General features: G+C 36.1%; 1 protein-coding gene across 2 annotated transcripts in view; it reads left to right on the plus strand.

The window, feature by feature from the left end:
• The window catches only part of Lsamp (limbic system associated membrane protein), a 615,403-nt gene that overhangs the window by 317,371 nt on the left and 272,514 nt on the right, over positions 1-25,518 (plus strand). For both annotated transcript variants that reach the window (XM_070030168.1, XM_070030169.1), the window contains exon 2: positions 4,231-4,463. In XM_070030168.1, coding sequence (XP_069886269.1) covers positions 4,231-4,463 — 233 coding nt within the window. The remainder of the gene's footprint in view (positions 1-4,230; positions 4,464-25,518) is intronic.

The raw sequence follows: 25,518 nt of genomic DNA on the forward strand, positions 1-25,518 counted from the left end.
TAACCTACTTAAAAATACATCTTTATAGTTCTGCTGTAGTCCTGTATGGTTTTTGAGATGAAGTCATCAAACATACCCTATTGAACTATACTGTCCAGTACTGAAGCAATATGTTAAGTTAGTCAATAATTCATTTGTATCATAATACATAGACATGACTCTACAATCGACTTTTACTCTACAGACTGTCTATCCTGTGGTTAAGTCAACTTCCCAGGATAGTTTCTGCCTAGTCAGTGAATGCTGGGCACCAGGATCTGTGTCAACATCAACACTTCTCATTTCTGTATAGCCAGATGGTCTGGTCCTTCTTGGTGATCAATTGATTATTTTCCTTTAGAAAACACATCCTGGTACAAAATTAGGTTAATGCTTTGACTTTTGGCTCCTTTTCCTTGTGTTTACTATTTACAGTTTAAAATTGTTAAAAATCATTAAAATCATTTTAGAATTTTAAAAAGTTCTGAAATTATACTGTATCTTTCCATTTTCAATAGGAAAATTTCAGCTGCATTGCAGAACAATTATTTTCCATATTTTAGGTTTGAATAAATTTACTTTGGAACTTTGATCCTATAAAAAAAGAACTCTTAAAGATGTAGGAATGCATTTTCCTTTTTAAAAATTCTGTGTTGTACTCTGGTACTTGGAGTTTAGTTAACCCTCTGAGTTAATAAAATGTGTATGGGTGTTCTAATACACCTTTCACTTGTTTGTAAGTAAAAGATAAATTTACAAATCAAATAAGACTGAGACCTGAATTAAAAATAAGATGTATAGTTTGTCAAGGCAAAGTTTCCACATAAAGCATTTTATGGGTCTAGCAATTTTTCTGAAATAGTCAATTACTTCTTTAGGTAAGATAGATCTGAATACTTCCAGAGAATAATTTGAAATAATGACATGTATGATTTTTAACTTTTCCATGGATAAAATTACTAAAATGCCAAAGGACCCTAAAGACCTGACTTAGCACTTCTTTCTTATGCTGATAAGAAGATTTGCCAATTTTATCTGTCAATTATGTAGAGCTTGGAATGGGGGCAAGGAATGTAGGCAACCATATGTTCCTTCTGTGTCTTCCTTGTGTGACCCTATTAGTCTACATTACAGCACATGCACCAAGGGTCTGTTTTATTCTAGTACAGCTTTTGGAAATAACCAAATGAGCAATCTTTTCTTGTTAAACTTGTAGATCATACCTATAGAACATATACTGGTGTTTGTTTGTTAAGGGCATTCAGAGTAGTTCTTTGTGATACAGCAAGTTTGCTCATTGCTGTTGAACTGTTCAGGTGAGACAGTTGAAAAGGGAAAAGCATGCAGTGCTGCAAGGTGAAGGGGGATGGCATGGTGTGAGAAAGAAAGAAAAAAAGAAAGAAAGAAAGAAAGAAAGAAAGAAAGAAAGAAAGAAAGAAAGAAAGAAAGAAAGAAAGAAAGAAAGAAAGAAAGAAAGAAAGGAAGGAAGAAAGGAAGGAAGGAAGGAAGGAAGGAAGGAAGGAAGGAAGGAAGGAAGGAAGGAAGGAAGAAAGAAAGAAAGAAAGAAAGAAAGAAAGAAAGAAAGAAAGAAAGAAAGAAAGAAAGAAAGAAAGAAAGAAAGAAAAAAGGAAGGAAGGCACAGAGATCACCTCAGGAATCAAAGCAGGGAGACCAGGGAATACATCTCAGGGGACAAAGGTCCCTAGTTCATCTCCCAAGCAGTTTTTATTATCCAGTATGACAGTAATAGGAAAGCAGTAAACTTTATACATAATTAGTGATGAGTAAATAAGTTTCTTCTGTATCACAAAGCAGTATCATTCTGGTAGAAAAGTAACCCTGAGCTAAACAAGAACTTAAGTAGGATCCTTGAGTCAACTAGCTACTTTCTTATCTTGGTCTGGTAGAAGGGATAGGGAGCCAAGCTGAGTGCAAACTCTTTAGCTAACATTCTTGAGAAAATTTATCTTGGTTTGTGACCAGGGTCAGGAAGAGGGGGCCAGGGCCACTGTTTTCCCATGCATGCCCCTGCACTGTGCTTAAGTGGCCCTTGCCACTTAGGCCTGGTGCTTTGCCTTAGGGTGCCTTCAGCCTTGATTAAGGAGGTCAGTGGTCCCTGAGAGAAAAACACTAATATATTTATGTTACATTTGCATAGATATATTTTCATCCCTCCTAGTACAAAACAAAATAAGTCTATGTTCTACATTACCCCCCCCAGATATGGGAAATATATTGGGTCTGCAGACTGCATAAGGCTTTTGAAATCATTTGGTGCATGATGGGATAGAAGCATGCCTTTTTTGTCCTCTGCATCCTGACCATCTGTCCATACTGACAATTTTGTATGACCTGCAAATGATACTATAAATATCTAAATGACCCTTGACAGCAAAAAGATTCACCATCCTTGGAAGAAGGCAGCAAATAGCCTATTAATTAGCTCTATATTACTCTAAGTTTAACAGTGCTGTGCACCACCAAGGACATAGAAGTGGATGCCACAAAATTATGGAACAGAGACATGTGAAGTCCAGAAAGAAACAGCCAGTGTCCACAAAATGCCTTTCAGAGGAGCTCTGGATTGTCAAACACAAGGAAGATTTCTAGTAAGGTCTACATAAAGGCAAAGAAATTAGAAACAGAGATGCTTTCTGGCAATTAAATCGAACTATACTTATGAAAATAAATAGGTAAAGAAGAAAAGGAAAACCTGTGTGTCTTGTTTCCCATTAACTGAAGTTAAATTTTGCTCAGAATAAAACATAAAACTTACCTAATAACTATGGGATAAGGAATATTTATATTACAACATTTTTGTGCTTGTTTATGAGAGATACAAGTTGGGATATAAATCTATGTGTATGCTCTCTATGTATGTGTTTGTTTTGTTTTGTTTCTATTCCTTTTAGTTTGATTGTTTTGTGCCAGTCCTGTAGCTTGAACTTAGACCCTGGGTGCTAGACTTGACCTTTTGTGCTCAAGGCTAGTACTTTACCACTTGAAACACTGTTCCACTTCTGGATTTTGGGGTAGTTTATTGGAGATAAGAGTCTTATGGGCTTTCCAGCCTGGCTTGAAACCACAATCTTCAGATCTTAGCTTCCTGAGTAGTTAGGATTACAGGTATGAGCCACCAGCACTTGACTCTATTCCTGTTTTTGACCCAAAAGAGACTTGGATTTGACACATCATAATAGATATGGTGTTTTAACTTGTTCTCCTGTCTATGGTCTTGCTATTTTCATTCTGCTTATACCCCAGAGTTTTGTACAGCTGACTCTGAGTTGTGAACAGGTCTGGGATTATCTTTCTATAGGGAAGATCTCAATCTTACCAGAGAGGAGCAATTGGAAGGTGGTTCTTGATTTCTTGATTTCTTGTTGTTCATTGCTAGGTTTTTGCTTTGGTTAGAAAATTGAAGGAAATAACTTCATTTGCCAGGTGGGTTTACCTCTTCTCTTTTCCAGTAATGCATTTTCTTTACCCCTTTTTTCTGAGCTTCATGTTAGGTTTCTAAAACATTTATCTTTTACCTTTATTGTAATGAAAAGTGAAAAAACATTTCCCTTCATCTCCTATGAAAGATGGCAATTATATAATGTGGCCAGCTATCTTGCTATCAATTGACCTGGTATCCTCTGCAGATGGAGTGAGGCTTAAGCCCAATGATGTTTGCTTTGATTTACTTGATACAACGTCTATCCACTTACTCTCAGGACTGCTTGCACATATGTCATTCCAATCTCTTAAGGTTCACAGTGAACCCTAAAATCTGCACTAATTCCTAACAGTGGAACCAAGCTTGAACTTACCATCAGGCAAGACTATAGGATACACACATGAAATAATAAATACAGCTTGAGATGGAGTAAAGCCACCATAATATCAATTATATCACTCTCAAAGCACTAAAGCAGATGGAGTTTTAGCTGAATGACATTTCCCTAAACAATGAGAAGATAATCCTGTGGGAAGTCAGTATTCATTTAACTTTATTGGCCTGAATTTCTCATATCCGGTTGTTTATTGCCGAACTGAATCTAATATAATGACATTTGTCCATTGGATGGTAATTAGATCTTAAAGGAAACAGCAGAAATACTTAAGACTTGGAAGAAATGTCATGGCAATGATTTATAATGCATATAATTGTCTTTCTTGATTGGTCATGTTGAGTCCAGTCATGCAGAGAATGAGAACAGATGCAGTTATGGTTAGGGTACTAATATTATTGTTCTGCTTTATCAGATGTGTTGTAGAAGACAAGAACTCGAAGGTGGCTTGGTTGAACCGTTCTGGCATCATTTTTGCTGGACATGACAAGTGGTCTCTGGATCCCCGGGTTGAGCTGGAGAAACGCCATTCTCTGGAATACAGCCTCCGAATCCAGAAGGTGGATGTCTACGATGAGGGTTCCTACACATGCTCAGTTCAGACACAGCATGAGCCCAAGACCTCCCAAGTTTACTTGATCGTTCAAGGTAAGAAAGATATGGGATTCCCATCCCATAAAAGGTGAAAAAGAAAGGGAAATGTGAATATGGGAACAAGTGTGATGGGCAAAATGGATTTTTAAAACATATATGATTTATTTACATATATATTTTTCCTTCTAGAAGTCTAAAATAGACTTAAACTGAGACTACAGAGAATATCCATGACACTGTAAGCCAGTAGCTTAATATCTTTGGTAAGACTATTTTCTCTTAGACACAAGGAAAAGGCAAACAAGATAATACAGAACACACATATAACATTAAAAAAAACAGTGAATGCTTAGAACCCCAAAGAGTGCACTTTATTATACTGCCAGGGAACTGATGGTTTGGTTGATTTAAGAAAGATTGTCACCAGGCACTGGTGGCTTATGCCTATGATCTGAGGATTGTTGTTCGAAGCCAGTCTGGGCAGAAAAGTCCCTGTGAGACTTTTATCTCCAATTAACCACTCAAAAACTAGCTCAAAGTGGTAACCTTGAGGAAAAGAGCTCAGGGACAGTACCCAAGCCCTGAGTTCAAGCCTCATGACCAACAAAAAAGCAAAAAAAATCAAAGCTTGTCACTGGACATGATGCTGTACACTTGTAAGCCCAACTTCCCAGGAGACAGAGACAGGAGGAACAAGTTCAGAACAGCCACTACAATGTTTGTGAGACCTCATTTCAAAAAATAAACTATATACAGGACTGGGGTTATGTCTCAAGAGATAGAACTTGCCTAGGCTTTGGGTTAAATCCAAGCTTGTTTTTACCTATTTTTGTCCCAACAATTGTCCTTAATTATCTGTTTTTATGATGGTAAATTCTTTTGGAATGCATTAAAGTTCCCAGAGGTCTTAACACATTCTCATCTGTTCAGCTTTCTCTATAAATTTTATCCTATCTTGAGTACCAAGTTACTTGCAAGCAAGGATCTAATGACAAAGATCTACAAAGTCATTGGGAATAATTTGCTTTTAGATTGGGGTTTCAAAGTTATATCTGAGCCATGGTTTTATAGAGTGAAAATGGCATATATATGTCTCAAGCTGTAGTTCTCTTTGTCCTTTTCTCTGTAATTACAGAATGAAAACAAAGCTGATCAACCACACAATTTTATTGTTGAAGAAGTCAAACCACCAACAGTTTATCTATCTATCAGGGAAGATACTAACAAATACTAATAAATATTAAGACTGTGTTCATGTGGTCTTGATTTCCAATTTCATGTATATTATTGCAAATTAAGCATGGCCCTAGGGCTCCTGTCTTGATTTCAGTGTAGTCAGTGGTGTGGTATAGTTTGAATGTAGCTTCTGTTAATGTGTTATGGAATTGATTATTGCAGCATTTTAATTTTCACTCTTCCATATCCTCTGATTAATAGATTAAAACTGGAATAAAATACATGAGAGACTTCCTCATGCAAGAGTAGTTTAGTCATGTGACCTCTATCTTGGTCCATTTGCAATAGCTGACAAGTTTATTTTATTCCCTGTGAAAACCATGTCTCCTATTTTGCAAAGTTGTAATCACAGGATGCTTTCCTTATAGTCTAGAGGGAAGTATTTGAGCTCTGTGATATGAAACACTGGGTTTCAGATCTCAGGAAATTCATTTAATGTGTAAGTATCATTACAGATATGCAAATGTATTCATGGACTAACATACCAGTGCCCTCAAAACACAAAGAACACAGTCATATACTACTCTGTCAACACAAAAGGTGAATTTCTATCTGACTCAGTGGCAGAGGGAGGAATGCCTGCTGGCTTGCTTAAGGCTCTAATGACCCATATTGAGATTAGATCATATTTATTTTCTTCCTTAACTTTTGAATTGTTTCATCAGTATATTTCTTTATAATGGATTGTGCTTTTAAAATCCTGCTTAAGATATTTCCACACAATTTTATTACTTTTACAGCTTTTACTATCACTAAAAACCTGATAGAGAACAAGCTTAGTATTTTGTGTTTCACTAGCCGGGTATCTGTGGCTCATGCCTGTAATCCTAGCTACTCAGGAGGCTGAGATCTGAGGATTAAGGTTCAAAGCCAACCCAGGCAGGAAAGTCCATGAGACTCTTATCTCCAATGAACCACTAGAAAACCAGAAGTGGTGCTGTGGCTCAAGCAGTAGAGTGCTCGCCTTGAGCCAAGGTACAAGGACAGCTCCCAAGCCCAGAGTTCAAGCCCCATGACCGACAAAAACAAAAACAGGTGTGAGCCATTGGTGCCCAGCTTGGATATCTTCCTTCCTTACTTCCTTCCTTCCTTCCTTCCTTCCTTCCTTCCTTCCTTCCTTCCTTCCTTTTTTTCTTTCTTTTTTTTCTTTCTTTCTTTCTTTTTCTTTCTTTCCTTCTTTTTCCCCTTCCTTCCTTCCTTCCTTCCTTCCTTCCTTCCTTTCTTCCTTCCTACCTTCCTTCCTTCCTTCCTTCCTTCCTTCCTTCCTTCCTTCCTTCCTTCCTTCCTTCCTTCCTTCCTTTCTTTCTTTCTTTCTTTCTTTCTTTCTTTCTTTCTTTCTTTCTTTCTTTCTTTCTTTCTTTCTTTTTTTTGTTGTTGGTCATGGGGCTTGAACTCCAGGCCTGGGCGCTGTCCCTCAGCTCTTCAGCTCAAGGCAAGCCCTCTACAACGTGAGCCACAGCTATACTTGTATCTCCAATAAACCTCTCAGAAAACTGAAAGTGGAACTGTGGCACAAGTAGTAGAGTGTTAGCCTTGATCTGAAGAGCTGAGGGATAGCACCCAGGCCCAGAGTTCAAGCCCCATGACTGAAAACAACAACAACAAAAAATGTGATTCATTAAACTAATGGTAACAGGACAGTGAGTATTATGTTTCTTGGTTTCTACATGAAGAAACAATGGTCATTAAATTTAGTTGCTTCTTCAAGGTCACACAGAGTTTAAGGAACAACTGAGAGATATGTGGACCTAGGATTAAATCTAAAATGTTTTGCTATAACTTTAAGGACATTAAAGATTTATGTTAAAGTCTGAGCTTGATTCCTCTCCATATTTGTTCTTATCTTATTTTTTTTGTGTTCTTTTGAACTACCAACATGCCCATTCCACAAAGATTAGAACAAAAACTCAGACTGTGTGTTACATTCCGGCCATAGCAGTACTAGTGAAACTAAACAACTAAACTTAACAGTACTAAAGGATGAAAAATGACTAATTGTCAAATATTGTTTATTTACTAGCTCATTTCATTTCTACATTATTAATTCATAGATGCTAATAATTTGCTAAATCACACATAGAGACATACGTATGGGCTGAAGTTTATTGTAGGAAAGGTCAAGGGGAGGAGGATAGATGAATAATGAGAGGATGTAGGAGGATAATGCAGTCATAATATTCAATGCATACCCTATGACTTTAAGAAAAATAGAAGGGAGTGGTTAGGTTGGGTGGCATCACGGAGAATGATTAAAGGGCCGACACCAATCAAGATGCATTGTATTCATAAACTGATTTGTTGAATGGAAACTCCTTTGTACAACCACTTAAAGATAATAAAAAATACAATTTGAAAAGATCAGAAATGATAAGGTACCTGTTCAAGGTTCCCAGTTGATTTAGGACATGGTTTGAAATCTATATCTGTTTGATTCAAAAGTTATTGTATTTCCTGACTTGAAAGAGGAATTGAGCAACAAGGGTGATAGTCCTAAGAGGAATGAAGAAAGGAGTGTTTATTTCTTGAGTCTGCCTTCCAGAAGAATTTCCGAAGGAATGTATGCATGTTGTAATTTGATCTCAAGCAGCAGATAACTGTATTACTTCCTTTAAAAACATTCAACTTAGTTGTTGTCAGGCGATCCAGCCATACATAATCACTCACTGATTCTTGCCCAGTGTCTGAACTCGACAAATTATGTTTGCTTGTTCCTTTTCAACCACATCAAAGTGTCTCTTTCTAATAATGGTCACATTCCTCTTTTCCCTAGCCTCTCCAGAATACAAGGCCTTTTGTGTCCTGTATGATTACCCTCCATAATTTCTGCAAACTCATTTTGACTAGTCACTCAATAAATATTCTGTTCCTTTTCCTTAACTGTAATGAGGCTACTCTTAGCTCAAAGCTGTGATGAGATAAGAATAAAGAATATCAGTTGACATATACTAGATATTGCAAATAAGAGAAACCATGGACCTATGTTTCTTTGGGCCTGGCTTACTTCACTTAATATAATGTTTTCCAAGCCTTTCCATTTCCTAACAAATGGGGCAATGTCATTGCTTCTGATGGAGGCACAGAATTCCATTGTGTATTTATACCACATTTTCTTGATCCATTCATCTACTGAGGGGCATCTGGGTTGGTTCCATATCTTAGCTATGGTAAATAATGCTGCAATAAACATAGTCGTGCTGGTAGCTTTAGTGTGGTCTTGTTTGTGAACATTTGGGTAAACGCCCAAAAGTGGGATTGCTGGGTCATAGGGAAATGAACCCTAAGATATGTATTCAAATGTTTTTTTTTCTTTCATGCAATTGTTTCTAACACATTTATAATATTATTTCTTTGTTGCTTTGTATGTCCCTCCCCACGGTATAACCCCTGCTTTCACTGTATTTGATGTCGGTATAATTTGTGGAGGGAAAGGGGAAAAACAAATCGCTTAAATAGGGATACAGGTGGACCCATTGCAACAATGAGATGTACAAATCGTTATATTGAAAATGAACTTTACAACTTTTTTTGGGGGGGAAAGAGGATTGGATGGGGGCAGGGGGAGAATGGGAAGGGATGGAAAGGGGAAACAAAGGAGGAGGCTACGATGCTTGATAAGAAATGTACTCATTATCTTGCCCATGTAATTGTAACTCCTCTGTACAGTATTTTCACAATAAAAAAAAAGAACTCATCAAAAAAAAAAAAGAATATCAGTTGAGAAAGTTAGTTGTACAGTCACAGGGCCTGCCTAATGCAAATCTCAGTTTTCCTTTATGCTATGTAAGGAAAAAAATGGCTGGAGAACCATTTAATTTCCTTAAAGCTCAGTTTTGTCATTGTGGAAATTTAGATAAAACAAGCATTTTTAATTCTTCCTTGTTTATTATAAGGATTAAATTATGCCATCTCCTCATCTGATGTCGGGAGATCATGTGTTCTTACCCATAAATCAAGAAGAACCCTGCCCACATGCTAACAGTTGCTTTAACACAGTTTCCTTGTAGTAGGCTAGGTCAGTTTTAGGTTCTGACATGTGTTTCTTCAGCTGTTCTTATCCTTAGGATTTCACCTTTTTTTCTTTTCTTTTGTTTTCTTTCTTCTTTCTTTTTCTTTTTCTTTTTTACTTCTTTAGGGTTCTAGAAGGCTATTGTAGCCACATTGCTTTTAAGTTCTTCATCTATATTTCTTTTTTAATGTTGACTCAAAAATTCAGTCTACAAATCAGCACCTACATGGTTTGGCAAATTTCTAACTTGTGGGATCTGCTCAGGATTTCTGATTGAACAGAAATCTGGGTGGTATCTGAGAATATCTATTTGTAACAAACTCCTAGGAGATCCTGACACTCCTGGTATAGGGACAGTGATGTGGGAAACGACATCCCAAAAAGGAGTGCATAATTTGTAGATTATATGAGAAAGAAACACTGCATAATTTCCATGGACGACAATTATTTTCTGCTCCCAAACATTCCTACCACTTATCTTGTGGGATAGGAGATAAAGAACAGATGGGATGATGAGTATCTTAACTTTGGCATCCTATTTTAAGCCCTTAAATGCTGCTTTCTTAGCTCCTCTTTGTGAAAACTCTCTCCCTAAACTGTCCATTTTCAGGTTTCAAAGGAATAGTTGTAGCACGCTGGTCTAGACATATAATAATCTCATTTTTATAAATGTTAGTGTTTAGAAGCTATTACATTCCTGTTGCATCCCCCCACCATACCCACTTAGAAGTATTTAACACACACACACACACACACACACACACACACACACACACACACACACACACACACACACACTCCTACCACTTTAGACTTTTCAGTATCTTCAATAATTTCTAAGTCTGATGATTATTTTTCACAGCCACGGTGAGTTCTTAAGGGTGATTCCACACAAAATAACTTGTATTGAGATAAATATGTGGTATAATTCGATAACTATCTTCGTCTAAATGACAGCTACTCACAACGTCCTCATGAAGTCTACAGGTTGACAGTCTTGCATCAGCAAATGTGCAGATCAATGGTAACCTTTGAGGTCACTGGTAATTACCTGACAGTAAATACTCTTGTCTGTGGATCTCAAGGCCACACACGTGTAAGGACACATTTTTTTTCACTATTTAAGGATCTAAAGCCAGATTTTTGGAAGGGTTCCTTTTCAAGATACTTCATAGAGTCCAAGATCAGCATTTAGAAGAAAAAAAATCACCCTTAAAATGAGGGAAATGAACAGACTGTATTAATAGAAACTTTTCTACCCATAACACCTTTATTTTCTCCAAAGGTATACCACCAATGATTTCCTGATCTTTTTAGTCATCTGACCTATATAAGCACATGCTTTAAGACACTGTGCCTCAATATGAAATCGTTACATAACCTGCAGAACATTCAACATTTTAGTTTATTATTCTTGTTGAAATGCAGGTGCTTGAAAATCACATCCAGACAATTGAATCTGAAACCCTGGGGTGGGTCAAAACTTTCAAATGCCTTATACACTGCAGGTGATTCAGATGCACACACACAAAAAATCAAGGACTAGTATTCTAAGGATCTAAGCAATCAATGAGGGGTATTTGTGCTGCCTACCTGCTTATTTTCCTGAATGACATTGCATCAAATTATATCTAAAACTCTACACAGAAGGTACTAGAGGATTGTCAAAGCAAAATCCAAAACTATTTTGATGAGCATTCATCAAGTATAGTTATTAACCAGGGTACTTGAGCTCTGGGAATAATGGTCCACAAAATTGAGCTATTTGTTTACAAGGTCTGCATATATGTGAATACAAAGGAAATCCTATCAATATTTTTATAATATGAATGGTATTTTTGCATGTATGTATGTATGCATGTAATGTATGCATGCATATACTTATGCATAATGCATGCATGCAAGCATGCCAGTACTGGGGCTTGAATTTATGGCCTGGGAAATGTCTATTAGCTTTATCTCTCAAAGTTAATGATCTGCTACTTGACCACAACTCCATTTCCAGCTTTTTGCTATTTAATAAGAGATGAGAGGAGAGTCGTACAGAAGTTCCTGTCTAGGCTGGTTTTGAACCTCACTTGTCAGATTTCAGTTTTTTGAGAAGCCAGAATTACAATAGTGAGCCACCAGTGCCCAGTGTGAATGACATTTTTTAAAGACATAGTGTACTTTTTATGTGTGTGGTTGGGAAACTGAAGCCCCCAGATGGAAAACTGGTCACCAAAGGCCATACAGTACATTGGGACACAATCAAACTCAGATACTTTGACTCCAACCCAATGTACATTTTCTTGAAAGGCTGGACACTGCCTTGATTTTCCTAGGTCACACCCGTGGCTCGCTCTTTCCCATGGTTGCTCTCTCTTTTTTTTTTTTTTTATTGTGAAAATCTGTACAGAGGGGTTACAATTACATGGGCAAGATAATGAGTACATTTCTTATCAAGCATTGTAGCCTCCTCCTTTGTTTCCCCTTCCCAGCCTCCCCTCGCCCCCCATCCAATCCTCCCCTACCCCCCTCCCCATCCCCACCAAAGTTGTAAAAAGTTCGTTTTTGACATGACAACATGTACTTCTCATTGTTGCAACAAATACTGCTATTTAGCATGTGTTGCAACTTTTATAATTCCTAAATCAGCCTTATACTAGCGTGATCATGCCGGGATTGGATCTTTTGTTCTCTTTAACATTCTATTTTGGTTAACATTTCCTTAAGAATAGCCTAATTAGCCAGGCACTGGTGGTTCCTGCCTGCAATCCTAGTTACTCAGGAGGCTGAGATCTGAGGATTGAGGTTCAAAGCCAACCTAGGCAGGAAAGTCCATGAGAAGACCCTTATCTCCAATTAATCACAGAAAAAGCTAAAAGTGGCACTGTGGCTCAAGTAGTAGAGTACTAGCCTTAAGGTAAAGGAGCACCCAGGCCCAGAGTTCAAGCCCCAGGAATGGTACAAAAAAATAGCTTAATTTACAAATATAGTATAGTTGGTGGTTTTTTAATTAATAGTTTAGAGTTTTTAAATGTATTCCAAAGTATCTTTTATTACAGTATCAAATAGAAACCAGAAATTTTCTCAGCACTGTGACTCAAATCACACACTTGTCTGATGTAAATATATATGTTTGTATGTATATATATATAGAGAGAGAGAGAAATATGTAAGAAATATGACTGAAATTCCCTCTATGACCTAAATGTTCTATTCCTATTCTTTAAAAGCCACATTTCTTTTTTTAAATTATATTTTATTTTATTATAAAGGTGATATATAGAGGGTTTACAGAGTACATTTCTTGTTGAATGTAAAATGTCACATTTCTTGTACCTCATTAATTCTATAATATTCATTGATACACAGTTATTGTGTCTGTAGATATCTGCTTAGTTCTAAACACAAATGGAAGGAAAAGAAACAACAAAATTCTAAATGCAAATGGAAGGAAAAGATACAATTTTTTTCATGAAGAATACCTGCAACTTAATATTTCTTGGGCTTAAAGTCTAGAAGCCACTTTTGCAATTCTTAATGCTGTTCAAAATCTATTACCTAGAACTGTAAGGAGGTACCGTTTTTCTCTCTGACCCTCTTTTCTTCTGCTGCTTCCTCTTATATCCTGCCCATGCCATTTCTCTTCCTTTCCTTAATAAACTTTGTTTTTTTGGTTATTTTGGACAGCATCAATAATTGCCTACAAAACTTATTAAGAAGTTTTGCCAGCCCACTGTAATTGAATTTGCCCTGTAGTTCTCACTTTTCAGGAATCCTAATAAAATTAGAATTCAAAATGTTCATTAGTTCGATTTGCTTTGAGGGTTAATTCTGTTGATTATTGAGATTCTTAATGATCAGCTAGCATTATCATTTGGGTTTCTTATACTCAGATCTACTAATTTTCTTGCTCTTCAGCTTAATTTTCAGACAATAGCCTCCTGATTAGCTGTGAGGTCCAGTTTGTACTTGAAAGACATCACCAGCTACCTCCACAATGAGGCAATTAATGTAGAGTGGAAATGATATTTGATGGGAGAAAATATTTGAGAATATTCTTTTGTCTGCTTTAAGCTTGGTATTCATTCCTCTTGTAGCAAGGATTTCAGGGTTCATTCAACTTTATCTCAGCCATCCATAAACATTTACAATGGTCTTCCTATATATGTCCATAGCTTACCCATAATTTATTAAGTGAAATAAACACTTAACATTGTCTGATCCAAACTATATTGGTCCTTTTTGAAGATGAGAGGAAATAGTGAAGAGAGATCAGGCTATTGCAGTAGCAGTAGATTTGTCACTGGATTTGGCTCCGTTGGGAAACATAGACTTCACGTAAATAAGAAAGTTATGTGAAGGAAGAGACAAATAAAAGTCCAGCTACTACCACATATTCACTTGTTTCACCAATAAGGGTTTTAAGGCCTTATAGTATGTTTGTGGAATATTAGGAAAATTAGACAGTAAGATTTATTAGATATTAGATTTGCATCAATGAGATATCGTAACTACATTCAATCTGAATGACAAAATATTTTTACTTGTATTTGATACATGACTCCTCACAGATCTACTGGTTTTTATACTGTTTATGGTAAACATTGACTAAGGATTTTTAAAACATATCTTCTTAATAACTATTATTGTAGCATGACTTCCATATATGACCTGATAAAGCTACACTCTAAAAAACTCTTTGAATTTAAATACTAAATAACTCCAAGAACATGCAAGTACCTTTCCCACTGAAAAAAAAACAACAACAAACTGTCATTATTTATCCAGGTTTTGTGTGTGGTTTTTTTCCCTATATTGTGGTTTTGCAGATTAAACACAAGGCCTCACGCATGCTAGACAAGTTCTCTACACAGAGCAACATCGCAAACACTCTTAGCAAGTAGTTATAATAAACTAATGAAAGAAAACTCCATTTATCTTTATTATTTATTTTGTTTTTACTGAATGACCATTTGTGAAAACAAACATATCTCTTATATATTTAAAAGAGAATTAAAAAGATAAAATAATCAATAAATATATCCCTCAATAGAGTAAGATTGACTTTCTTAGCATGTGAAAGAAAATGCAACAGGGTGAATGCAGTCAAAAAGTTCAGTGCATACTCCACAAAATTAAGAAAATTGAGAAGTGGGGTTGGGAGGGATGGAGGAGAATGGTAAAAGAGGTGACATTGATCAAGATTCATTATATTCATATACTACGTTGTTGAATGGCAACTCCTTTGTACAACTACTTAAAAATAAAAGTAAAAATTTTAACAATGAATAAAATTAAATCTATATCTATCTATATATAAATCTATAAAGTAAATAAATATGGGAATGTATTGAAACATAAAATGGGTAGGAGATGAGGCTTTAATACTAATTACATATGAACAGATTCTAAGAGATCAACAAAGGAAATATAGAAAAATCAATAAATAAAATGTTTATTTTAAAATATATCAAAGGAAACAAATTGTTTGTTTATTTTTTAAGTGGTACATGGACATAACATAGAAAACTATTAAAATCTCGCTAATAATCAAGGAACTGCAAAACAAAAGAGTAATAAATTGTTGTTACTTTTAAACTAGTGGCATGAAAGAGTTAATAAATTTAGAACAGCCAGAATTGGCAAGTCAGTTGGAAAACTGACACTTTTATGTCTCCCTGTTGAGAGTGTAAATTAATGGAAGCTTTCCCTGGGGTAAAGTAGGCATGTCTATCAAAGTTTTAAAATATATTTCTATCATTTGACCTAGTAATTCCACTTCCATGAATGTGTAAAAAGAAAATCATCTGAAATGCAAATACAGAGTTTTGTACAAAGTGGTCATCAATGAATTCTTTTTCAAGAAAATTATGGAAAATGTTCCAAGTACTCAGAATAAGAAATTGGGAAGGAACATGGGGGATACTTCATAAGAAATGCTATTAAACATGGGCATTTTACTGGCCGTCAATCATTCAAACCTCATCCTGGTGTTTGGAAATTTTCATCGTCTTCAATGCAGACAATACCACTCAGCATAAAAGCTGAAATAAAGCCCAGTTATCATTGAAACTAGGAATGGGTATGAGATCCACTTGTTAAAATTCCAATGAAGTTGTTCTAGGCTCAGAATTATGTCAGAATTATTAATAGACACTACTGATATAAGAAACTTGGCATCAAAGAGAATCAGGCACCTCGTATGTGGGTTTCTATGGGAGTCATGTGTCACTAAGGTCTGTCACTAGGGCTGTGCTGATGGTAATAATAACTTGGCATCTCCTGTCCAGACTCACCAGTTTTTATGCCCTCCTATTTTTTTCTTTTGTGCAGGTATAGAATACAAAATTGCTTTAACTCAAGGCCTTGAACTCTGGCTCTGCTTTTCACTTATAGATGGTACTCTACCACTTGAGCAATACTTCCATTTCCAGATTTTTGTTGGTAAATTTGAGATTAGAGTCTTCTGGATTTGTTTGCCTAGGCTGGTAAAGAACCCAAATCCTCAGATCTCAGCCTCCTGTCTATCTAGGCCTACAGGCATGAGCCACTGGTACCCAGTAGCTGTGTACTTCTTGCATGATATTTTGATGTAATTCTTGACACAAAGCATCCCCCCCCCAACCAAGACGTGAGATGCAATGAATCCTTCTTACATGAGACCATACAGGCAATGGTGCAACACTATGACCTCAATTTTATAAACAAGAGTTTAGAATGTAATCGTATATATCATGTTTAATATACATGACATCATATGTACTCATATATCTATTAGGGCAAAAAAAAGATAAATTGGACATGGTGGCACATTTCTGTAATCCCAGCATTCAGAAGACATGTGTGGGAAGAAGGATGATGGGTTCAAGGACAATCGAGTTATATTGCAAGATATTCTCTCAAAAAATACCTGACCACAAAATGAAAAAGAACAAAATACAAAAGATAAAATACAAACGACTAAAATAAGTTCAAAAAATTTTGAAGAGCGTATAAGATCTATTTGTTCACTACTTAGTATCTAATGTTGTTTGTGTCATAGCTTATGAATAATAGTGCAATAAAAGTATTAACAAATTCATTATTTCAAAGGATGAACAAAAAATTTAATCTGCATTTTAAAATTCAGAAAAGTTTTACAGCTGAGATTTTCTTTGCCTTTTTAAAAGTTTACTTGCCATTTATTTTTTCTCCTTAACTCTCCTTAACTCTCTTATTTTCTTCTCTGAACATTATTAAGTTACTGTGCCTTACAAATACACTGTTTTTTTTAAATAAAACATATAAAAAGGTACTGGTTCATACACACATATACACAGAAATACACACCTATACACACACACTACAAGAGAAGAAGACAGATTTTTGTGGAAGCAGGACTATGCCAATCTCAATTCAAATAAAACTGCAGAATAAGCATTTTTTACACAACATTTCTGATTCAACTTTATGTTTAAATAAGCCTTTCAATCAGGATCTTATGAATACTCTTATCACCATGTACTGAATTTCTTTGCCTGTCCACTAAGCTTGAGCTCATAGTCTTAAGTTTCAGTGGCTATATTCCTACACCCAAAGTTTTGACCTCTCCAGATTCTATCCATAAAGATGCTTATGATTCCCTTTCTTTTCTGAAAACCATTAGATGTTACTAGCAAATAGGGTATCATAATTTGTCCTTGAGTAACCTACATGCTGAAACTAAGGTTTCAGTTCCAGTTCTTGTGATAACTGTGAATCTCTTCCTTCATCCCTTGTTTATTTTCAATTGCCTGGAGTAATTTTTTCTTAGACGTTTCCATATTCCTTATTTGGAACTGTGTGTGTGTGTGTGTGTGTGTGTGTGTGTGTGTGTGTGTGTGTGTGTGTGTGTGTGTGTGTGTTTGTGTGTGTGAGTTTGTGTGTGTTTACTGGGGCTTGAACTCAGGACCTGGACACTGTGCCAAAGCGTTTTCTCTCAAGGGGCTACCTCTTAAGCCACATCTCTACTTCTGGCTTTCTGGTGGGTAATTGGAGTAATGGTAACATGGACTTTTCTACCTAAGCTGGCTTTGAACAGGATCTTCATATCTCAGCCTCCTGAGAAGCTAGGATTACAGGTGTTAGCCACCAGCAACTGTTTGAATCCACTTTAAAAAAAAAAAGAGCCATCTTATGTATTCTCTCTGACCTCTATTTAAGCACATTTATTATTAAGTTCTTTTTCCATTGAAATCTCCTTTCCTTGCATTTTCTGAAATAATGTACTATCTTAAGGTTCCTTTCATCTCTCAAACTATATTAAATTGGTTTTCTTTATTTGTGTGATCTGTGAGTTGCTATTTTTCATCAGAGCTGTTCTTGCATCTCTGCCTTTCCAGATTTGCTCATCCATGACCTCATCATTAACTATAACATCTAAATAGTTTGATCCCAAATCTCTACTGCCAGTCTTGCCCTTCATTTTTCTGAATACTAGCCCAGAAATACCTTATAAGCATTCTGTTCTATCATGTTTATTGTACTCAGGTCAAAACTAATTTTGGCCTTCAAAGCATCTCTTCTTTTTCCTTCTTATAACATTTGTCCTCATAATGGCATAATTTACCTCCCTAAAAGCAGAGTTATTCTAATGTCTTCATTTTACTTATCTTGGTTTGTTTCTATCCGTGATATTATTGGTAAACTCTGCATACCTTCTCTTTTAGCTCTTGCTCAGATAGATAATTTTTCCCACCAAAAAAAACAGTGCTATTGCTTGCTTCTGTTTTTTTTCCTAAACTATCCTGAACATAGCTTTTAGATAGCTATGATATATAGTTCTGATGTCACTGTCTTTGTCTTGAATCTTACCACAGAGAGATATTTTCCCCAAAATATTGCCCTAAACTTACTTCTATGTGCATCTACCAGATCCTGGATGATTAAACTTTTCCCCTAAATTGTGACAGTCGAATTAGACAGGCACGGAGTGTGAGACAGTGGGTTGCTGGCAGAACAGGAGTATGTGGAAAGGCCTGGCAGTAAGCTGGGACACAGTGAGCAAGAAAACAAGAGGAGCCCGCTGTGGTACACACAACCCTGCCAGCTTGCTACAGGGATTGGGTGAGCTTTCTTTTCCAGGATAGGTGAGGATTCCAAATAAGGAGAGAAATTGAACACAGACTTTATAGCAGGAAAGTAACAATGGGTTCCCAGTGGAATTATTATCTAGTGATTGAAATTTGGATTATCATGTATTAGTTGTACATATTAACAATTTCAGTATGATATTGCCAGACATATATGTCAGGTACTGATGAATCCCATCTCCCTTATCCACTCTCCCCACCCCTCCAGCCTTCCCAACCTCCACTAATCTTCTAGATTACAGCTGATGTTTTCTCACTTTCTACATATGAGAGCGCATAGAGAGAAAGAGGAATTCCTATGCACTGTTAGGAATGTAAATGAACACAGCCATTATGGAGAACGCTGTGAATGGTCCTCAAAATCTTAAAAATAGAACTGCCCTATGATCCATCTATCCCACTTGTGGGAATTTAGACAAAAACAAAAATCACAAAACAAGGCCCTCATACCAAAGATATATCTTTTGTCTTTGTTTATCAGTGCTGTTCATAAATACCTAAAACAGTGGAATCTGCTCTTCAAATGAGTGGCTAAAGAAACATAGCATAGTTGCACATTGGAATATTATTCATTCATAAGCAGAATGGAATTGTGTCATTGCACCAGATCAGATTTAATTGTAGAGCTTTAGGTTAAGGAGCTAAAGCAGGTTAAGCAGGACACAGACAAATATCCATTTGAATTTTAAGTGTCACTTTTATATTTTATGTCATATGGCCTCTCTATCATGGCTTACTTGATCATACAGTCTAAAGGCAAATTATTTCTTTACCATGACAAACACATTCATCTATCTCAATCATATCACACTCTATAAAATATCTATGTGATTACACATATTATCTCTTCTACTACCACAATAACTGGGATACCGCCTTGTTTTTCCTTGAAATTCCACAAAACTTTGGAACATGAAAAGTTCTGAAAATTCTTGGTAATGGATGAAGACTCATGCTTTCTAAGAGTCCTGGCTCAAAAGATATGGTGGGACCACATATACAAGAATGATATTTTGTCTTTATTCATCATCATTCTTCACCTGTCAGTGGTGAAAATATTTGCAATGATCTATACCTTTTCTCTGTGTCACTTGAAACAGCAATACCTAATTATTTACAAGATCTTAATGAACCTCACCAAACTAGCAATCATTGAGTACTATGAATTTTCTAAAGAGAATATATCACTGTTTTTCCTCCTAGCCTTCGCTATATCAAATCTGAAAGGAAAGCTATTGTTTTCTACCATGTATCCAGTCAGAAGAGCTGTTACCAGGCAGGCCTCCGAGTTAGCAAAATGAGTGCATTACGGAGTGTGCCAAGGAAGAAGAATGGACAAAGAGGGTATAACTTCCCTGAATTTTGATTGGTTTCTGAACAAATAATGATTTATGGCACATTTTAAATTACTCTTCTGGATGAAATGGTTTATGGAGGGGGGAAATGGGATTGTTCTTTAATATCCTGAAGCTTCTGAAAACCTATGCAACTTTCATTGATCTGTTCTCTGCTGGATAATACTGCTATTTAAAATCAATGACATATTTACTTTTCTCAGAAAGCCTCCATGGTAGTAAACCATTCTTTGTTGTTTGTTCAAAAGTAAATTCTTATTCATTCCCTGTTAAACTAGAGTTTCCATAGCTGTTGGTGTGCTTCATGTTTGTCAGTATTCAGTCTGTCTTTCCTTCCCTTCCTTGATTTATTTTCATCTTCACAATCTCTTGTGATAACTTAAGGGTTAACAGTCATCGGTAATCTCTGAAAGCCAATTAACAAATTACTAAATTTTGCACAGTTCATCACTTACAGCTTATTGCAGCACAATCTTCATAATAGTTATATGATAATGAGCAACATTACCTTGATGCTTTTGTTTTATTTGAAAACATCGTGCTATTATTATTATTATTATTATTATTATTATTATTATTATTACACAATGTCAAGAAAAGCTAGATGCCAGTGGCTCATGCCTATAATCATAGCTACTTAGGAGGTTAAGATCTGAGGATTGCAGTTCAAAGGCACCTCCCAAAAGCCAGAAATGGAGGCTCAAGTGATAGAGTGAGCAATAGAGCTTAGGGATAGCTCCCAGGCCCTGAGTTCAAGACCCTAGACTGGCACAAAAAATGTTAAAACAATGATTAGACACCACAAAATATTCTCAAGGCCAACAATATGATCCCTATACCAGATTCTCAGATCAAGTTGTAAATCAGCTTAATTTTATTACTTTAGAAGAAGTCTTTTAACTAAGTTAAAAAGTGGGAGAAAACATGCTGAAGAATTCTGGCCTGCCAAATGGGCCATGATTAATGGGACCACAATAACCAGGGGATATTTGCCAATTCATCAATGTCAGGTCCTCAGAGTGATTTTGTTGTGTCTGACAACTGGTATTCTCCATTGGAGTTCTGTTTCTGTATACATCTATGATTTGCATATTTTTATACTTCACTGCTATATGAGGTCTCCATTTCACAGCAGGGTATGGAGCCTGGGCAGCCTTGTTGCTTGAGTGCCTCTGGGCATGGGATGCTAGAATTGATGCTGGTAAAATGAAAATTGTATGTTTCTCTGTTTTGCAGGTTAGCCTGTAATATCATGGTTTTTGTCTGTTGTTATCTTCCTCAATTTCAGAAGTATTTCTGAAGCATTGGCTACTATTTGAGGCAGATACATTGCATGCTGTCTGGAAATGTACAAGGTTTGACATTAGGGTATCACATAACAATAGCAAGGAAGACATTAAAGAAGTAGATGTAGTTAAGTTAAAGCCTGATGTGTGAATTGTAGGATTTGCACATGGAAGTAAGTTACTGCTACTTCTCTTCTCTCAGGGGAAGACTTAAGAGGGGTAGAATTGCTGTGATAAAAAAGCTAAATAAACTTCTCAGCTGTAGCTTCTGGACCAAGCAATCAGATCACAGGGATCCTGGAACTGGTGGGATTTTCACAATTAGATGATTGAACAACCATAGAATGCATATTACATAGAAAAAAAGTAGGGGGTGATTTGGATGAAAAGAATGTGCAGAATGTCCCTTGAAAAGAAATGTTAGTTGGATAAACTACTAATAACTAAGAGAAAATGAAGTGGTCTTAGGAACAGAGACTGATGAGTGATTAAGAGCGATACTTTAAGGTACACATTTCAGTTAAGTAAAGCTGAGGTAACTGAAAGTCTTTTGCATCATTTGCTGTAAAAAGGAAGCCACTTAAAGGTTACTTGAGTTTATTAACTTGATAAAAAATGAAAGTCATGATCTTTGATGGAAAAGGTAACTTGTAAGTAGGATGTTTTCAACAGCAGTGTTTCAAAAAGTGTGGTATCTGAGGAGAAGTAATTCACCAAGGGGTGAATTAAATGGGCATTTTTTTTCTGTTCTAATTTTATTTCAGTAGTACAAATTTTCATCAGAAGAATTCTTTTTAGAGAAAAAAACTTTTATATATAAAGGATAAATAATTCTTCCTTCAGTAAGACATTTCTTTTTATAGCTATGGAATAACAATCTGCTGCTAGGATACTGTTTTTTTAATTATTAAGTTTTTTATTGTGAAAATACCATACAGAGGGGTTACAATTACATGGGGAAGGTAATGAGTACTTTCTTATCAAGCATTGTTGCCTCCTCCTTTGTTTCCCCTTAACATCCTGCCCTGCCATCCCCCATCCTTCCCACCCCCCCCACCAAAGTTGTATGTTCAGTTTTCGACATAACGTCTTGTACATCTCATTGTTGTAATGGGTCCACCTGTATCCCTATTTAAACGATTTGTCTTTTCCCTTCCCCTCCACAAATTATACCAACATCAAATACAGTATAAACAGGAGTTATACCATGGGGGAGGGACATACAAAGCAACAAAGAAATATCTTATAATATGTTAGAAACAATCACATGAAAGAAAAATCATTTGAGTCCTTATCTTGGGGTTCAACTAACATCAACTTATCTGAATGTTTCTGCTTGTCTCAGACATATACTAGTTATTGCAAATGAGGGCCTGGATTACTTCACTTAAAATAATTTTTTCCAAGTCTTTCCAATCCCTAACAAATGGGGCAATGTTATTCTTTCTGATGGAGGCATAGAATTCCATTGTGTATATATTCATTTCAGGGATGCTAAGCTGGTTCAATATATGCAACTCAATTAATATAATTAAGCAAGTCAAAAGGAGCAAGGGTAAGAACCACATGGTTATCTAAATAGATGCAGAAAAAGCATTTGACAAGATCCAACACCCCTTTATGATGAAGGCCCTGGAAAAACTAGGAATCCATGGAACATTCCTCAATATAATAAAGGCTGTATATAACAAACCTGCAGCCAGCACTATATTTAATGGTGAAAATCTAAAGCCATTTCCTCTTAACTCAGGAATGAGACAAGGATGTGCACTCTCTCCACTTCTCTTCAATTTAGTATTAGAATGCCTAGCTACAGCAATAAGACAAGATGCAAACATAAAAGAGATGCAAATAGGGAAAGATGAAGTAAAACTCTCCCTCTTTGCAGATGAATGGGCATTTTTAAGGGATAAATGCCATGTTATCTGACCAAATATTAAAATTATTTCTAAAATAGCCAGGCACTGGTGGCTCACGCCTGTAATCCTAGCTACTGAGGAGGCTGAGATCTGAGGATCACGGTTCAAAGCCAGCCCGGGTAGAACAGTTCATGAGACTCTTATCTCCAATAAACCACTTGAAAACCAGAAGTGGTGCTGTGGCTCAGGTGGTAAAGTGCTCACCTTGAGCTGAAGAGCACAGGGACAGTGCCCAGGCCCAGAGTTCAGGCCCCATGACCAGACCTCCCCCCCCCCAAAAAAAAAGAGTCTCACAGACTTTCCTGCCTCAGCTGTCCTCAAACCATGATCCTCAGACTTCAGCCTCCTGAGTAGTTAAGATTACAGACATGAGCCACCACAGCCCAGATACAGCTCTAATTTCTTTTTAAAGAAACTACATATATAGATTGAATGTTTGGGTTATCTCTAAATTCATATCCCGATGGGTCAGTATTTGGAGATAGAGATTAATCTCCAGTATGAAAGTATCTAGAACTGGAGTCTTTGGAAAGTGGTTAGGAAATACCCTTCCTAAAAAGGAAACCCAAATAATCTCTTCCTTATGCCATGTGATAATACAGTGAAGAGTCAGCCATTTGTGAACCAGCAAGCAAGTCTTCTTGACCTTCTCATTCTCCATACAGGTGTGTGAAGTAAATTTCTATTGTCTGTAAGTTACCCAGTCTAAGACTGGGTAACTTAAGACTCTCATATATATATATATATATATATATATATATATATATATATATATATATATATATATATATATATACCAGATATTCATTTTTTGTAAACCACATTGAGCCTCTTACAGGGGAGAAAACAAAGGCAAATAAGAATAAATATTTATACAATTGATGCATGTAACAGTGTGTGATGGAAACTTGGGTCTGTCTCTCTCCAAAAGTCATTAGCACTTATTTGTTTGCTTGTTTTACCTAATATGTCACTTCCTGGGACACAGTGGAATATTAATAAAAAGTGGCGAACAGTTCTCTGGGGTGTATTTAATTTGAGTTGGCAGGAAAATAAGCATCTAGAGATGTTGCTTTGACAAAGTACTTGCTGGGCCTGCTCTCTACATACCTGTGAGATGTGTGATGTTAGGTTCTACAGGTGCTGCTTTATAATTTAAAATGGCATGGATGAATGACTTGAGGATAGCAAAACCAGTCAGCTAAAAACTAGTCAGCTAAAAGTTCTGAAAGTGAGGTATTTCACCATGTCTCATGTATATTTACTTCAAGAAGAACTCAGTGAATGAATGCATGGTTCTAGTGAACTATATATCATAGTTCATGGGAAGTATTTTGATTACCTAAACAGCTCTAGAGAATATTTTTTTTTCTTTTTGGGTCTGGTCATGGGGCCTAAACTCTGGGCCTGGGCGCTGTCCCTCAGCTCTTCAGCTCAAGGCTAGCGCTCTACCACTTGAGCCACAGCGCCACTTCCGGCTTTTTTCTTTTTGTTTACATGGTGCTGAGGAATGGAACTCAGGGCCTCAGGCATGCAAGGCAAGCGCTCTACCACTGAGCCACCTTCCCAGCCCTAGAGAATATTTATTAAACATAGAAAACAAAACTAAATATATAGTTGTAAAAATAACTATATAACTGTCTTTGAATGTTACAATCTCAAGAAATGATGAGAATCACAAATGATACCTAAATCTAATTACTTTAAAATCAATATTGCTACTAAGTCTTGGCAGGTTCTTTTCAAAAAGTATTCCTTTAACATATTGTTCATATAGCCTGAATAAAAAGTTGTTTACCGAACCTTCTGTTGTCTCAATCACAAAATCTATTGAACGATTTCTGCATGTATATAGAAGACTTTTTTTTTAAGCAGTCTTCTGCATAATAATTTATAAAATTATAACTAATAAAGTTCTATGCTAAATTTCAATCTTAGAGGTCAGGTAAATTGTCTATATTAAAAAGAACAGTTTATTTTTGGTAAATAATTTTTAAAGCATTATTATTATTTTATTTAAATTGACCTTTGAAACTTTAGGACTATGGTTCCAGAAACATCATAAATCTAGACATAAGGTTCAGGACATAATGACTGAACCATAGCTTCTGAGGTCAGAATAAGTTTTATTCAAATCTGATGCTTTGCTAGCATATAATTCACCATATATTATGTCACCTTTTGTACTTAAATTTCCTTTTCCATAAAA

This window comes from Dipodomys merriami, unplaced genomic scaffold (assembly GCF_024711535.1).
Source record: "Dipodomys merriami isolate MVZ:Mamm:240054 unplaced genomic scaffold, mDipMer1.0.p SCAF_2, whole genome shotgun sequence".
Lineage (NCBI taxonomy): Eukaryota > Metazoa > Chordata > Mammalia > Rodentia > Heteromyidae > Dipodomys > Dipodomys merriami.